General features: G+C 38.9%; 2 protein-coding genes across 2 annotated transcripts in view; both read right to left on the bottom strand.

The window, feature by feature from the left end:
* Positions 1-680: 680 nt before the first annotated feature.
* LOC149042121 (uncharacterized) lies at positions 681-5386 on the bottom strand. Its single transcript, XM_089212122.1, has 5 exons — positions 5354-5386; positions 4330-4607; positions 3627-3968; positions 2719-3330; positions 681-1810 (listed from the first exon to the last, which is right to left on the bottom strand). The coding sequence occupies exons 1-5, from the start codon at positions 5384-5386 to the stop codon at positions 1243-1245; spliced, it is 1833 nt and encodes a 610-aa protein (XP_089068248.1). The 3' UTR covers positions 681-1242.
* Positions 5387-14441: 9055 nt separating this feature from the next.
* LOC113673049 (uncharacterized) overlaps positions 14442-14722 on the bottom strand; it is a 2034-nt gene continuing 1753 nt past the window's right edge. The window contains exon 3 of the mRNA XM_089211198.1: positions 14442-14722. This exon is cut by the window's right edge and continues 437 nt beyond it. Coding sequence (XP_089067324.1) covers positions 14717-14722 — 6 coding nt within the window. The 3' untranslated portion in view covers positions 14442-14716.

The following is a 14722-nucleotide window of genomic DNA, read 5'->3' as shown; positions in this document are numbered from 1 at the left end:
GTATTTGTTTAAAGAAGCGAAGTTCCATTTGATAAAAAGAAGCAAACTAGTTGTTTAAACAGCTACTGTCAATGTTGAATTAACAGAAAACAAGAAAAAGAAAGTTCTCAATAGTAAATTAGTTACTGCGGTCAGTAGAGCGGGTTCCAATTCAATTAAGCTAAAAAGAGTAGCAGCCGTTTTTCCTTTTTTTTTTTCCCCCCGAAATAAAGAACGAGAGCGAACGTTAGTTTGGTATCATTAGCATGAATTCGTCCACTGTTATGCAGTTCTTAGTTGGGTTCGCCGTAGCGAAATAGTAATTGCGAGTAGACAGTTAATTTTTGGCAGTTCAAATTAAACGTGTCTAATATCATGTGTCACAGGCATATCAAAGAAATTCCAAAAAACTTTAAACTGACAGAACTTTTGTTTGCTTTCTCAGCTCAGCCTCACAAAGGTGTTAGCAGTGATGCAAAGACATTAATAAAAACCGCCTGTCGTGAATATTAGTTTGAGATGAGTAGTGAGCGTTTTGAGCATGCGTGTGCAATTTTCTGGGGTGGGGAAGGAGGGGGGGGGAGTTCCAGTGCTGAACGTGCACTCGGTTTTAACCCCCTTTACAACCTGCATTAGTCTCTGTATTCTCCACACTGTTCTCTTTGTATTTCGTAAGATGCCGACAAAGAGCACTCTTTAGCTGGTGATCATTTCCTTTATTCTCGTAACCTTACTGTGTAATTTAGGAGTGATATTATACGGAGAAATTAGATGCTGATCACTTTTAAGGCCCAAAGGGTTAATCATTCAATCGATTGATCATCAAATCCTTTATTTGAAAACGATATGCTTTGAGGCTGTGACAATTTTGGGGCTATTTGAATTTAATCATCTAAAGTATAAAATTAAATCTAACAGATAATTGACAATTATTGGCTAAAAAATTCTAAGATATTTAAAAGCGAATTGAGATTCCAGAATTGGATCTAAAATTAATTAATTGTTTAAATTCTTTTGGAGCAACAGGAAAATTATCCTATCGTAAAATGCCATCGTTCACTTCTCTAATTTTCAAACTATCGGAATCGCTATTGTTTTTATTGCATGTAACATAAAGGTTATGCAAGACACATTCTGAACAATTCACAGTTGCAAAGAGTTGCTCCTCTATGTTTTTTTTCGATTCTCTATAAAACGATTATTGAAGGGTAAAAACGGTATCTGATATTACACACCGTCACGTAGTTCAATGCGTTAGATACCCTACTTCTTAACAGCTTCGAGATGGCACTCGTTCACTGATGCATTATCCTTAGCGTCTTGACTGGGGAGTTCCCTATTGACGTTTCCAACAGTGGCCGGATCCTCAAGCCCAATATCCTTGCAGTGCACTTCAATGCCTACCCCCTGCCTTGGATATCCTTGGGTGACCTTCCGGTACTCTCCGAGGCGCTTGTCAAGCAGCTCATAAGGCATGTCGTTAATGTAGCCGCACTTCCCGAGTCCTTTGGGTACTGGTGCCACTAAGTTTCCCGCCCGCTTCTCAATAACGCTTGCCTGGATTTGGTACAGAGCCTGAGAATCTTCCATGACAGGGTTCCACAAAGATAATCCAAGGTCACTGAGGAGTTTCAGTATCCGATCAAACTCGTGTTGCGTAATCCAACCGGTGCAGAGAGAGAGATAGGCACCAAAGCCCATCCCAGTGGCCACAGCCTGACCGTGGAGCATTCCTGAAGCGAGTTCGTACCCAGCGCTCCAAGTGTGCCCATATGCATGTGGGCGACACTGATGCGTTTCAAAAATATTGCTGTATTCGGATCTCATGTAGCTGTAATAGAGAGAAAAGACAAATTGCAAATAGTTCTATGATTTGGTAGTATGTGGTGTGAATGCTAGGGTAACCCTACGAGGTCAGTGAAAGGGACTAAAATATTTGACATCCAAAGTCAACGTCAGGGCCGGGGAAAGTTATACCATTTAAGTTAGAGACTGGATTATGAATCGTAAGATTGCCTGCAGGGTAGGTGTCCTGACGGTTTTCCCAACAGCCCACAAAACCCGTAAATCGATTGGAAAACCCCTTTTAAAACCGAAGGTACAATACAAGTCCAGTTCGACTCAAAAATTCCAAATCCACTTTATTTCGTATGCGCGACAAAACATATTACGTCAGCTTAAATCTTTTGAATGAAACAATGAGCGCACACCTGCAATTCAACAATAAATATGAAACAAAGTCCGTAACTGCGTGCGCCAGGACGTAGGTGCCAACTGAGTTCTTTCAAAGTTTTTTTTAACAATTCCATAAATGCAGAAAAGGTTGCAACAACGGGAAAAAACTAAGTATTAAGTATTATTTTCGCTCACTTGCGAATCTATTAAGGTTGCTTTCATCAGTCGTTCTAAAAGAGTGAAGCAATATCAGACAAAAACCAAAGAGGCCTTATCATTGCACCATCGATGCACCATTATTGCACTATCGTTGGACCATCATTGCACCATTATGCTTTAAGACGCGACAAAGAAGCATACCACAAGACGTAAAGCATTAAAAGCACAGTTGGTTGTTAATAAGTCCAAATGGTTTAGTTTCAGTCTTTGAACTAATCCCAATTATGATGCTGTTGTTACGGGGACAATAAAACAAAGCAACACGGAGTTCTTAGACTGGAACTTTTTCCTGCTGGTAAAATGAGCGATCGCACTAACGTACAAGACAATCAAAATTTCACATACTACTCAAGAGCTTTGCCAATAATGAGATCACAAACGCGTCCAAAGGCCTCTTGATCTCCTTGAAAGCCTTCCATCTCTGTGCCAAATTTGGTAGACAAAAGATTACAGCCTTTCTGCTCTAGTAGGGCGAAGAGTTCTTCATCCTTCACCACTGCTATCTTTACAATTTCAGCAATGCCGTGACGCAAGCAAGCGCTGCGCTGGGAGCGGAAAAAGCTTCTGTCAGTTAGCGTCAGAACAGGAGGATGATATGCACCGAACAGGTTTTTGAAGCCAAATCCGTCACAACCAGTGCGAGGAGATAGACCAGCGTCGATGCCAGCCACCACGCTGGTAGACAGCATGATGTAAGGTGTGTTACGATGATACATAGAGCATGCGCAACCGGTGACGTCATGTATGACGCCATTTCCCACGACAAAAACAGGTTCGTTTCGTTTGACTCGCAATTTTTTCAGCATTACAAGGAGGTGCTGTACTGTTGCTATGTCTTTGTCAACTTCGCCAGCGGTAATGACTACCTTCTGCAGCTCGATGCAGTGCTCATCGAAATACGCCTGTATTTCTTCTCCGTAAATTTTATTCACATTCCTATCAACAACTGCCACACACCTGAGGATGAAAAACAGAAATGAGTAAGAAATGTTAATCTAAAAAAATTTTCTAATCTCATGTTTTACGTTTATACTAAGCTGCTGTTGGACATTCAATTTCGGGAAACTACCTCTTCATTGAAATAGTGCTTCACAACGAATCAAAATTATAGATCATGTAATAAATACACATTTTTATGCAAGAATATACATGCATTAAAGTGAATTTTGAACTGTCGGTCATTTATTAGTAAAAGCACCGAATATTTTCATATAAATAGAGCGTGGAAACTTAGATTATCACATCATACGAACCTCCCTAATGGCTTATACACGTTTTTCAACTCTGGATTGGCTGGGTCTAGTACTTTGTATACAATCTTTGCAGTTGTGGTCAGAGTATGCCTCATGGTACACTCGACTACCGATGCATCAGGTTTGGCCAAGATGTCTCCATCACATTTGCGGTAAATGGATGTTGGGTAAAGTCCGTGAGGGTCAAACTTTTCGAGGTACTCAGCATTGTCAAGATAACATTCTGGGCACCCAGTTTCCTTAAGGAAGCGGTGAACAGGCTTGGTACCAATGTTGTTTTCATCTGCTACCATCTTGGCGATTTCATTCCACTTGGAAATGGCTTCTTTATTGCTTGAAATTCTAAGATAGAAATTGAAAGAATAATGGCTCGTTGATATGAGACAATTTAAAGGTAGATAAACTTGTAAAATGAGAGGGTTTAAAAACGTATCGGGGATTTTGTTGACACTTCCAGGATCGATCGGAGATGCTTCTTGTAAATACATCGAGCGAGTATGTAGAGTATTAAACTAGAAGACACCACGCGGTATTTTGTTCTTGCCCCTATTTTTCTTTCCTCTTGTCTGAGGTATGTGACGAAAATGATCTGTGACGACTCTTGACAAACACCATATGCATTAAATGAGAGAAACACTGACAAGAGTGCACCAAGGAATTTTAAACGTAACAGTTACACTATTTACAAGCTTTCAACCCATACCTTTCTAATAGACTGGCAAGTTGTTGCAGCACTGCTGCTGTTGGTTGATTGTAGAAATACTTAAGTTTCCTAATCAGCAGGAGCGATTCCAAGTCACAGCTCAAAGAATCTGACAACTCTTTGGAGAACACATCCAGGCGAGATGTGTATATAAAGAAGTCACTCACTGCCGGAAGTGCAAAGATTTTCTTGGCAAGCTCTTTCACAGAAAGAGCTGCGTCACTAAAAATCTTCCACGGAAGGTCATTTAGAGACACAATCTTCTCTTGCAATGAATTCTAAAATAAGATAGAAAGAAATCCATATATTATGAGAGCATTGGTGAGACCTTTATTAAATTAACAAAGCGACTTCTTTAAATACATAACGTTTACGTCAGCTTAATTGTAATTCATTAGTTTGCCTAGCTCCATACTGATCATATGCGCTCACAAAATTTTGTTCTTGCTTATCACGCTTGCATCATGCAAAGCGTCTTGTATATCACGCTTGCATCATGCGGAGCGTTGACACCCACATAAAAAAAAAAAGCATAAGCGAGGAGTGATGGCACTTCACGGCGTTATGGGTATAATTCTTCACATAGAAGCCTCAACATGCTGCATGTGGTAGATTAAGGAAGGTTTCCGATCTTTATTGGAAAATAAAACATGAAAGTAAACCTTCAGAAAAGTAAATTTGTACGACCACTACCCATAATTTCGTTGGGTCTCATCGTTCATGGTGTCAACGCTTACCAAAATATTTGCTTGTAATGCTATAAGTGAAATACAGAACGCGTATACTTCTTCTGATAAGCTTCTTAAGCCCTTACGGAATGGTAGGAGAATGCGAGCAAAAAAATTGTTAGCTAATCGCTAAAAGTTTGAAATTACTCCAAAATTCAGGTAGTCCTTCAAAGCTTATATATTTCCAAGTAAGAAACAGTCAAAACTCATAAAGGGCAATTGTTAGTGCCTTTCATTCATATTTAAATAGTTTATGAAAAACATGACAGACAGTTTTGAAAAAGACAAAAACAAACAAATGATATTTTTGGAGGCGAAAGAAATGTCATACCTTCTCATGAACTTCCATCCCGACGAGGTCTAACCTACTTTTCATACACGTAGCTCTGCTACTGAGGTTTGTTCCTTAGCTTCAACAACGTATGCTAACCTTCCACCAATACCGGCGTATACAGCTTTGAAGTAATGATGCTCCTAGCCGGCTTGATTTTGTTAAATACACAATCTTGATGGACGTGACATGTTGAGTATCAAACACAATAGGAAGACCAACCTGTTGTCAAAACAATAGTTATTAGTAATTTAAAGCGGGCCATAAAAACAATTGACGAAGTATGGTTATTCAAGATACTAGGGGAGAGCATTGATTTATACATGGCGAGAGAATTAAAATTTTTTCTTCTCCTTTAATAACTGGGAGGAGACTGACTGATCTAATTTAACAGAATTCGTTAGAAGTTCGCGTGCAAACGCCAAGAACTCTGTTAAGGGTTTTACTGTTTAAGAAGAGATGGCGAAGAAGGGCTAACACTCGAAACGTCAGCTTTTTTACTCTTTACGGTGGCCAATTTACATTTTCAACTCAGTTGTTAACATTTAATTACCTGTTTTTAATTTTGTCTAGTATTTTCAAAGCGCCTCAACGTGAAATTATCACGATAGGATTTCAATTGAGTTTTTTCCTTTTTGCTTTAGGAAATGTTGCACTTGTTTGTGGTTTTGAAAGTTAGTTCTCTAATTTAAAAAGGACTTTCATCAACCTGTCACGTAATTTTAGTTTGAAAACTTGCTCTGGCCTCGAGGAAGTCTTTGAGCAAATACTGACGATTCGTGTCGGAATTTAATATGAATATTTATACAGCTCCACCTTGCGCGAAAGCCACGATGACCATAACTCACGGACGTCAAGAAAACGCAATACAAACGATCCGCTCAAACCTCAAGGGCTTCAGAGCTACAATACAAATTTAAGTTGACAATGAGGACAAGCAGATTAAACAAAACGCGATGTAAATTTACGCTGATATGCCAAATACTTAAAATTTGAAATTAGAAGACCCTCGCAGCTAAGAACACTACTGAAACTAGTAGTTGTAAGTAGGACCTGAAAAAAATTTCAGGCCCGTATGGGATTTGAACCCATGACCTCTGCGATACCGGTGCAGCACTCTACCAATTGAGCTAACAAGCCAACTGGGAGCTGGTCAATGAATTGGGTACAAATAAACATCCGAGTGAATGAAATCTTTACTTAAAATTTGTTGATAAATATTTTTTAACATGACAGTTTTTAATGAGTCGTCGACATTGTAGTTCAAATAAATTTATGGAGCTGCAAATATGACTATTTTTTTTTCGCCATACACACTATCTTGAAATTTACTTACGTCCTTTTCATATTACTCATAGTATATTGAATTGTCGTCTGTCTTGTCTCACGCAACGTTAAATCAACACGTAATAATGGCTCGAAATTATTTGAAAAGTTGCTGTTCTTGTAAAACCGTTCAGTTTTCTTCCTACGGCTTTGTCACCACAAGTTAGACAAAAAGCACGACGTTTTCCGTCCTTATGATAAAGTCATCCTGACAATTTGTGCACGATAAAACATTTAGCCTGCTTCACGCACTCCGTAGGAGTTTTAAAACACATTTTAGGCGCACTTTTACCAGAATAAACAATACATGTTCCCCCATTGTTTAACATAGTAAATGTTTTGTTCAAGAAAATGAAATTTAAGGATAATGATCTTGCACTTAGCGAAGTCTGTCGCAAAATCGACGTGTAGGGATATGCTCCTTGTCTTCTAGTTGATTAAAATTTCGTGTGGAGCGTACGTTCTTCAAAAGCACTTAATATTCCCTACAGTAGACAGATTACGGTCATAATAACACTGGTCTTACCTGATCTTTGTTTTCAACTTTGTATCCGTAAGGTAACGCTTGAAATGGAAGAACGGTGGAGGAAATTTATATGTTTTCGGCCGCCGTAATAACGAGTTCAGCCGCTTTGACAAAGATCTCGCTGGTTAATTAGCTGTCATTAATAAGGAAATGCCTGATAGCTTTATTATCACTCTTTTCAGAACTTCAAAGCCGCAATGGGCAATTTCCTTTAGAAAAATTAATTCGAGGAACTCAATTTAGGATAAGAGGTGATGACCTATTATCACCTCCTCCCATAAAATGAATTTTCCTTAAGCTGCTGCAAGAGAGATCCTGTTTTTGCTGAGTTAATTGTTCGACGTCTTTGTTTTGACTCGGATTTGTTACAATAAATTACGTATTTTTCCCAACCAGAAAAAGATACGATAACCAAATGAGTGCGAACTTTTCGACGTTGTTTGCTTAACAGCCCTGATAAAAGACTCCATTGATGCCTTCCGTCCTGTGACGTCTTAGCACTCAAATGGTTTAATACCTCTATGGTTTTGAGCAGTTTTTGTTTCAAATATTTCACCTTTTTGGTTTGTTTTCTTTTTTTTCTATGGGAGTGCGGTTAACGAATAACTATTTTACAACGTTACTGTAACACGTAGGAGTGCAACACTGCGGCCCCCAATGACCACAGAGGCTTGAGTCTATTATGGAAGTTTTTTCATTTTGATACTCATCAGTTTCGTTAATCAAATATTCACGAGGCGCATCCTGTTAGATTTTTAAAAACCTACGACTGCTACGTTTATGTTTTTCTAGACTTCTACCCTTTCTGGAACGGAAGTCAAGAGTCACTGATTTAAAATGTAATTCCACAAATTTTTTTATGTCAGCGACATTTTCTAATCAATAAGTTACAAAGTCTGAGGATTTTGATTGCCGAGGGCGTCCTCTTTGTATAGCAATGCCATCTCTGAACACGAAAGATCCAAAGTATGATTGAGGATTTTCACGAAGTGCGGAAAACCGTAGGAAGTTGTCATTATGGTGGTAATGAAGGCGAAATGTTACGAACTGGTGTAGGAGTTGTCTCCGTTGTTGTCGGTGTGCGTGGAGAAGAATAAAAATGCCGGGACACCTTCTTTATGTGATGAATTTTTGAGTGGTCAAATGGTTCTTTCATTCTTAACAATGTCGGAGGTTGCAGCTAAAAGGAAAACAAATAAAGCTGCATCACCACGTGGCCTTCTAACGGAAGATTTGTTATTGCTGAGAAACACTTTATGAAGTTAATAACTCGTAACACAGTGCCGCGGCTGCCTGACGTGCTCCTGTCGAACAGATCTAGTCAAGCAGCTAAGAAGCTTTATATTTGCGGTCAGGTGTGTTTGTCTCAGCTGCTAAGGCATAATCACGACTTGCATGACTTGGGTTTAAACTATATAGTGAAATATTAATCTTGGGCGTGTTACGTGAGCTTTACACGTCCCAACGTGAAAATTTTAGAAGGTTCCAGCTTCTAAGGCCTAATGTGACGTTTGAGTGTTTCTTGGCGGTCCAAGTATTATTAATACTTTTGTGTTGAAGTGCCATTCGAGTGCCCTTCCATTAAATGGACTTCTAATTTTGATAAAAGCGATCAAATTCTAGACTCATTTGAGCATCCTTGAACTCCCAAGATCTCTCTTTTAGCTGCTAAATATTTCCTCGTTAAGAAAGACAAAAAAAATAGAGAGGGAAAAAAAGTGAAAAAAAAATGATAAGATGCTGGTTAATGTATTGACATTGTGAGAAGTTACACCTCAATCATTTCTTAAAGTTGAATGGTTAAAATAGCTGACACACTAACGAGATCATAGTAGTTCTTCCTACTGCAAAAGTGCAGTAAATAGGTAAAGTTCTCATAAACTTTTCAATAGAAACTTATGCGAAGAAATAACAAGGCCGTGTAATGTCTACCCTGAACGGATAACAACAACTTTATTCGCACTATACAAATACAGTTACAAGTTTATCAACAAAAGAGACAGTAGCTGGTCACCCAAAACAACCTAAGAGATAAACTGGCTGGTTAAGTCTTCCTATGTCTTATATTCATCACCTAGATCAGCGGCGAAGTTCCAGAACGATGAATCTTTTCGTGAGATTGTTTAAATTCGTTTGCTTATTAAGATTATGAAATGGTTGCTGAAAACTCCCCTTTTAGCTCTTTATCCGAAAGAGGCTTCTAAGCATTCATCCAGAGTTGACATTCATCTCTGCGATAGGTAACCTTGAGGATGCTACTTATTGACCGATGAGACTAACATCATTTTTATGTCAGTTCTTGTGAATCACTCGAATGGGGGTACTGCTGTTTTTTTACTCGTGTCTTCATGATGGTAAAAGGAAAGCCGGTCTAGTTGAGTCTGGAATTTGTCTCGGATTCCTACAATAATGTAGGAATTTGAAACTTGTAACTGTATTTGTATAGTGCGAATAAAGTTGTTGTTATCCGTTAATGGCTAGGTGTCTTCGAAAAATTTACTGTTACACCAATTTAAGATCATCGATGCATATCAAGGAGTTTACCCCCTTGAAGCTTAAAAAAAGAGGCTTTTTCAACTTCCTCCAATTTGTATATTGAATTTTAAGATTATGTACCCTCATAAACCATGGAAGTAGATTCCTAGATCGCATATGTGTATGAAACAGCTCTTTTCGTGCATGTTTTACGCATCTGAGTAGAGAAAAAGTGAACTGGAGGTCTTGTGCATGTTCACGTGCTTTTTGCTTAGGCTGCGAACAATACGTCTATTTTTTAAGCCATTCCGGTAGAGAAATACTGTTAAGCTTTATTAAAATATATTTCGCCTCAGGAAAATGTGTTGAAGAAACCAGATTCAAACGATCTGAAACTGGGCCATGAGGAAAATAAAAAAATCACACACTACAGCCGACGCCTGAATACTAAAGCAATGAAAATGTGTTTGGGTTTATAGAACATCACCGAAAATTACAACAAAAATCTAGGATGAATCATTAAGAAAAAATTAAGTTAACAAGATTGTAACTTGTTGGTGAAAGTCCAATGTTTAGTACAAAAGAACCGCGAGCATATCAATGTATCATTTTCTCACGTACTTAAGGCTGAAAGAACACATAGTGAAGGGCAATTTGGAAAGACTACCCAACAAAGGATCCTTATTCAAGCGCCATTTTTAGCAAGAACTTAGTGGTAACAGGTGGCCTAGTTCCTTGATAGTTCAGAGGGAAAATGTTGAGATTACCTGTGGTCGACTAGTCAAACTGGAAGTGTTACTGAGACTGATCTGAATAAAAAGTACCAGCTAAAACATGATAATTGAATAAACTTGAAAACAACGAGGCTCCTTCTATGAAGTCGCGAGGCGTAAGGATTAGTTGTGGTCCCTTCCTTCCTTAGTGGTCTGAAGGAGAGTTCTGTGGGCTAAATGAAGCCAAGCATGCATGAAAATAAATACAACGTAGGCAAATTTATAACAATTGAATATAATTAATGCTAATACTTGATTGTTGCGTAGACAGTCTTTCACGTCATTGAGGTTTGAAGCGCCTTTAATGCATTTTCAGTTTGTTCAAATCCACCTATCTAACTAGAATCTGCCGATGCTGTCCAGCATTCCAGGGTGGCTCCGCGTAGTGTAGCAGTGTTGTGGAGATAAATTTTAGTTTTCCCGCCTTCATTTTCAATGGCCTACGTCTCCTGCTTAACTGGCGCAATGGCTCAACTTAAGCATGGTACTGTTAACCTTATATGTGATAAGTTGAAGTTTAATCAATTAACAAAAACATTGGACTGAACTGCCAGACTTTTTATGATACTCAACATCGGTGTCTTCATCTCCTCACTTAGCTAGTCGCGGTGACCAACAATAGGGGGAAAAATAAAGCTATTAAGCAGTTTTGGAGCGCCTAAGAAAGAAAGAAAAACGTGGCCAGCAGGTGTTTAAATATTTGAGTAGATTATTTAAATTTTCATGTTAAAAAATTGTGGCTGATTTGCAGCGACTGTCTTGTAAACAAAGGTGACACGAACATTGTCGTTGTAGACACTGCGACAAGAAATGTAAACAATACCTTGTAGTACACTTTATCAAAAGTCACTGGGTGATAAGGTTTGGTGCACTTGACCGCTCAATAAATTGATGACGTCCATGGACCGATTGCGGAGAATTTCAAGTTCCTGTTTGAAAATACGTCTACGTGGTTGCTATCGGTTACATAAGAGGTACGTCGAAATATAAAGTGTTCCGCTCTTTATGATGCGAAAATTCCAGGTTCAGCCATGAAGATCTTTGGATACCTGATCACTAGAAAATATTTTCTCGGCAATGAAGCCGGTGCAATGATATAATAGATTTTGGTCGACATATAAATCCAATTTCCATCCCAGTGTATGTACTTTCAAACAAACTTGCGAGAGAAAAAATTGCACTGGCGCAATTCTCAAGTCGGACAAAGATACTCAATATCTACAAAACTTTGAAGGATTTTAGCGCCCTGGTTCCAATAAGAGCCTCTCCTTTAAGCCGAAATTTTAAAAATGCCCTTAGGCGCTTATTCAAGGGAATTTGGCATGCTCAGTGTTTCATAAGCAGATGAAAATTTAATACAAAATTCAAAAACGCAAGTGTAAACAGGTCGGTCACAGACTAGACAATTTGTAGCTTTTTGTCAAGATTTAGGGTCAGAGGTCAAATCTAATATTCAAATTGTTTTCGTAGCTTGTTTATCTTAATTCATTTTAATATACAGTATTTGACATGTTTGTAAATTTCGTTTACCTTGCCACCCGGAGTCAACGCAAAGTGTATGAAAATTAAAATACCTTTCCTTTTTTCGAAGATCTCCGTCATAGAGTTTAAACTAAGAGCGTTTTGATCGATATTTTTTGGCGACCCTAAAAGCCGGAACGGTGGAATGGCGGAATGGCGGAATGGCGGAATGGCGGAATGGCGGAATGGCGGAATGGCGGAATGGCGGAATGGCGGAAAATGACCCCAAATCCTAAAACACGGAACGACGGAAAATGACCCCAAATCCTAAAACATGGAACGGCGGAAAATGACCCCAAATCCTAAAACACGGAACGGCGAAAAATGACCTCAGATCCTAAAACATCGAACGGCGGAAAATGACCCCAAATCCTAAAACACGGAACGGATGTCAGGGCATGTTGCACAAATTTTGTACAAAGACACCAAGCGCTTGGCTCATTTATCCCCACGACGATAACGCGCGTGACTAAAATTAAGTGTTATTAATTTTTTTCTTTTACTGTGTGGAATAAATAATAATGAACCATTATGCATGAAAGATAGCTGCGTTTTCGCGTTGTAAACCTGTTTAGTTACCTTTTGTTAAGCAAAATTTGCCATGAAACCAAACTCGACATACCACATTACAATAAACAATTGTAACTTTGATACGTTTCCTGGTCACGTCTGTATTGATTTATTGAAACAATAACGTCTCATATGCTTGTAAATGTGAGAACATCACAGGAACGTTTTCAGGCTTCTCAAAATATGACAACGTTCAGCCCCAGCTCCAAACTTAGACTAGCGTGAGAGCAAGCCCTCGTTACGAGCCCTTCAATGCGAGCGTTTTTTCATCCACGAATAAGTTTTGGGACTTGAGTAACACTAGTTGAAGAGAGGTTTGCAGGTTGTCACGCGCGTGGGAATTTCTCATGGCGTGAAACGACAAAAGAAAGTTAGAAGAAGGAAGCCGTCAAGAAGAATTTGAAGAATTTCTTCGCGACCAGGTGTCCAAAACACCACCATCCTACTGTGAAATTTACGGCTTACATATCAGCTGAAGAAATAAACTTTCTAAACAAAAAAGAGGCTATTTCACCAATTCGTTCAGCGGATTTCTTCTGTTCCTCAACAAATTGCAAATCGTCAACTCTATGGCGTTTAAATTGCCCTTTCTGAAAGGGAAGTGTAATTCAGGCGGATCTTTGGATTGTCATGGTTTACCATTATTCGAGTGGAAGCAGTTGCGAGACAAAGAAGAGGCTATCGGTCGAGGATCCTATGGTTTGGTTTTTGTGGCGAGAAACAATTCTGAGAAGGTCGTTATCAAAAAACTGTGAGGTGAGGACGAGAAGGAAAAGCGTCTTTTCCTCAAAGAGGCAAAAATACTCCATGGGAATAAAAGTGAACATATCGTTAGGTTTCAAGCTGTGTGCATGGAACCGTGTGCAATGATGCTTGAATATTTGTTTTTCGACTTCGCTCCCTTCTTCAAATTCTTCTTGACGGCTTCCTTCTGCTAACTTTCTTACGCTAGTCTAAGTTTGGAGCTTGGGCAGAACGTTGTCATATTTTGAGAAGCCTGAAAACGTTCCTGTGATGTTCTCACATTTACAAGCATATGAGATATTATTGTTTCAATAAATCAATGCAGACGTGACCAGGAAACGTATCAAAGTTATAATTGTTTATTGTAGTGTGGTATGTGGAGTTAGTTTCCACATGCTGTGCGACTTTTTATGCCGCGACAAACTCATGGCAAGTTTTGCATAACAAAAGGTAGCTAAACAGGTTTACAACGCGAAAACGCAGCTATCTTTCATGCATAATGGTTCATTATTATTTATACCACTCAGTAAAAGAAAAAAAATATCAAAGTTATAATTGTTTATTGTAGTGTGGTATGTGGAGTTGGTTTCCACATGCTGTGCGACTTTTTATGCCGCGGCAAACTCATGGCAAGTTTTGCATAACAAAAGGTAGCTAAACAGGTTTACAACGCGAAAACGCAGCTATCTTTCATGCATAATGGTTCATTATTATTTATTCCACACAGTAAAAGAAAAAAATTAATAACACTTAATTTTAGTCACGCGCGTTATCGTCGTGGGGATAAATGAGCCAAGCGCTTGGTGTCTTTGTACAAAATTTGTGCAACATGCCCTGACATCCGTTCCGTGTTTTAGGATTTGGGGTCATTTTCCGCCGTTCGATGTTTTAGGATCTGAGGTCATTTTTCGCCGTTCCGTGTTTTAGGATTTGGGGTCATTTTCCGCCGTTCCATGTTTTAGGATTTGGGGTCATTTTCCGCCGTTCCGTGTTTTAGGATTTGGGGTCATTTTCCGTCGTTCCGTGTTTTAGGATTTGGGGTCATTTTCCGCCATTCCGCCATTCCGCCGTTCCCGCTTTTAGGGTCGCCCGGTCGTAAATGATCACTGTAATTCACATTTGATGCAAAATAGCCTTTATTGTCCATATCAGGAGCTTAGTTGCCTGCCTTGTCTTCACAGTTTTGACTCAGCGTGTGCTTGGCAATTAGATATAATTAATGATTACATTTTTCAGTTTTACATTTGAAGCTTCTAAATGACTAGTTGACAATTGTCACTGATCTGCTACAATACTATCATGTTTTTAAAAATCGATGTAATTTTCGAACTAGTCAAAAATCAGTTGAAGTTTAAGTGTCAGCTAATGCTAAAATTACAATTTAACGGCCGGTTTACTG

The sequence above is a fragment of the Pocillopora damicornis genome, chromosome 7 (genome assembly GCF_964200805.1).
Source record: "Pocillopora damicornis chromosome 7, jaPocDami1.2, whole genome shotgun sequence".
NCBI lineage: Eukaryota > Metazoa > Cnidaria > Anthozoa > Scleractinia > Pocilloporidae > Pocillopora > Pocillopora damicornis.
This window is presented reverse-complemented; position numbering and strand designations above follow the sequence as displayed.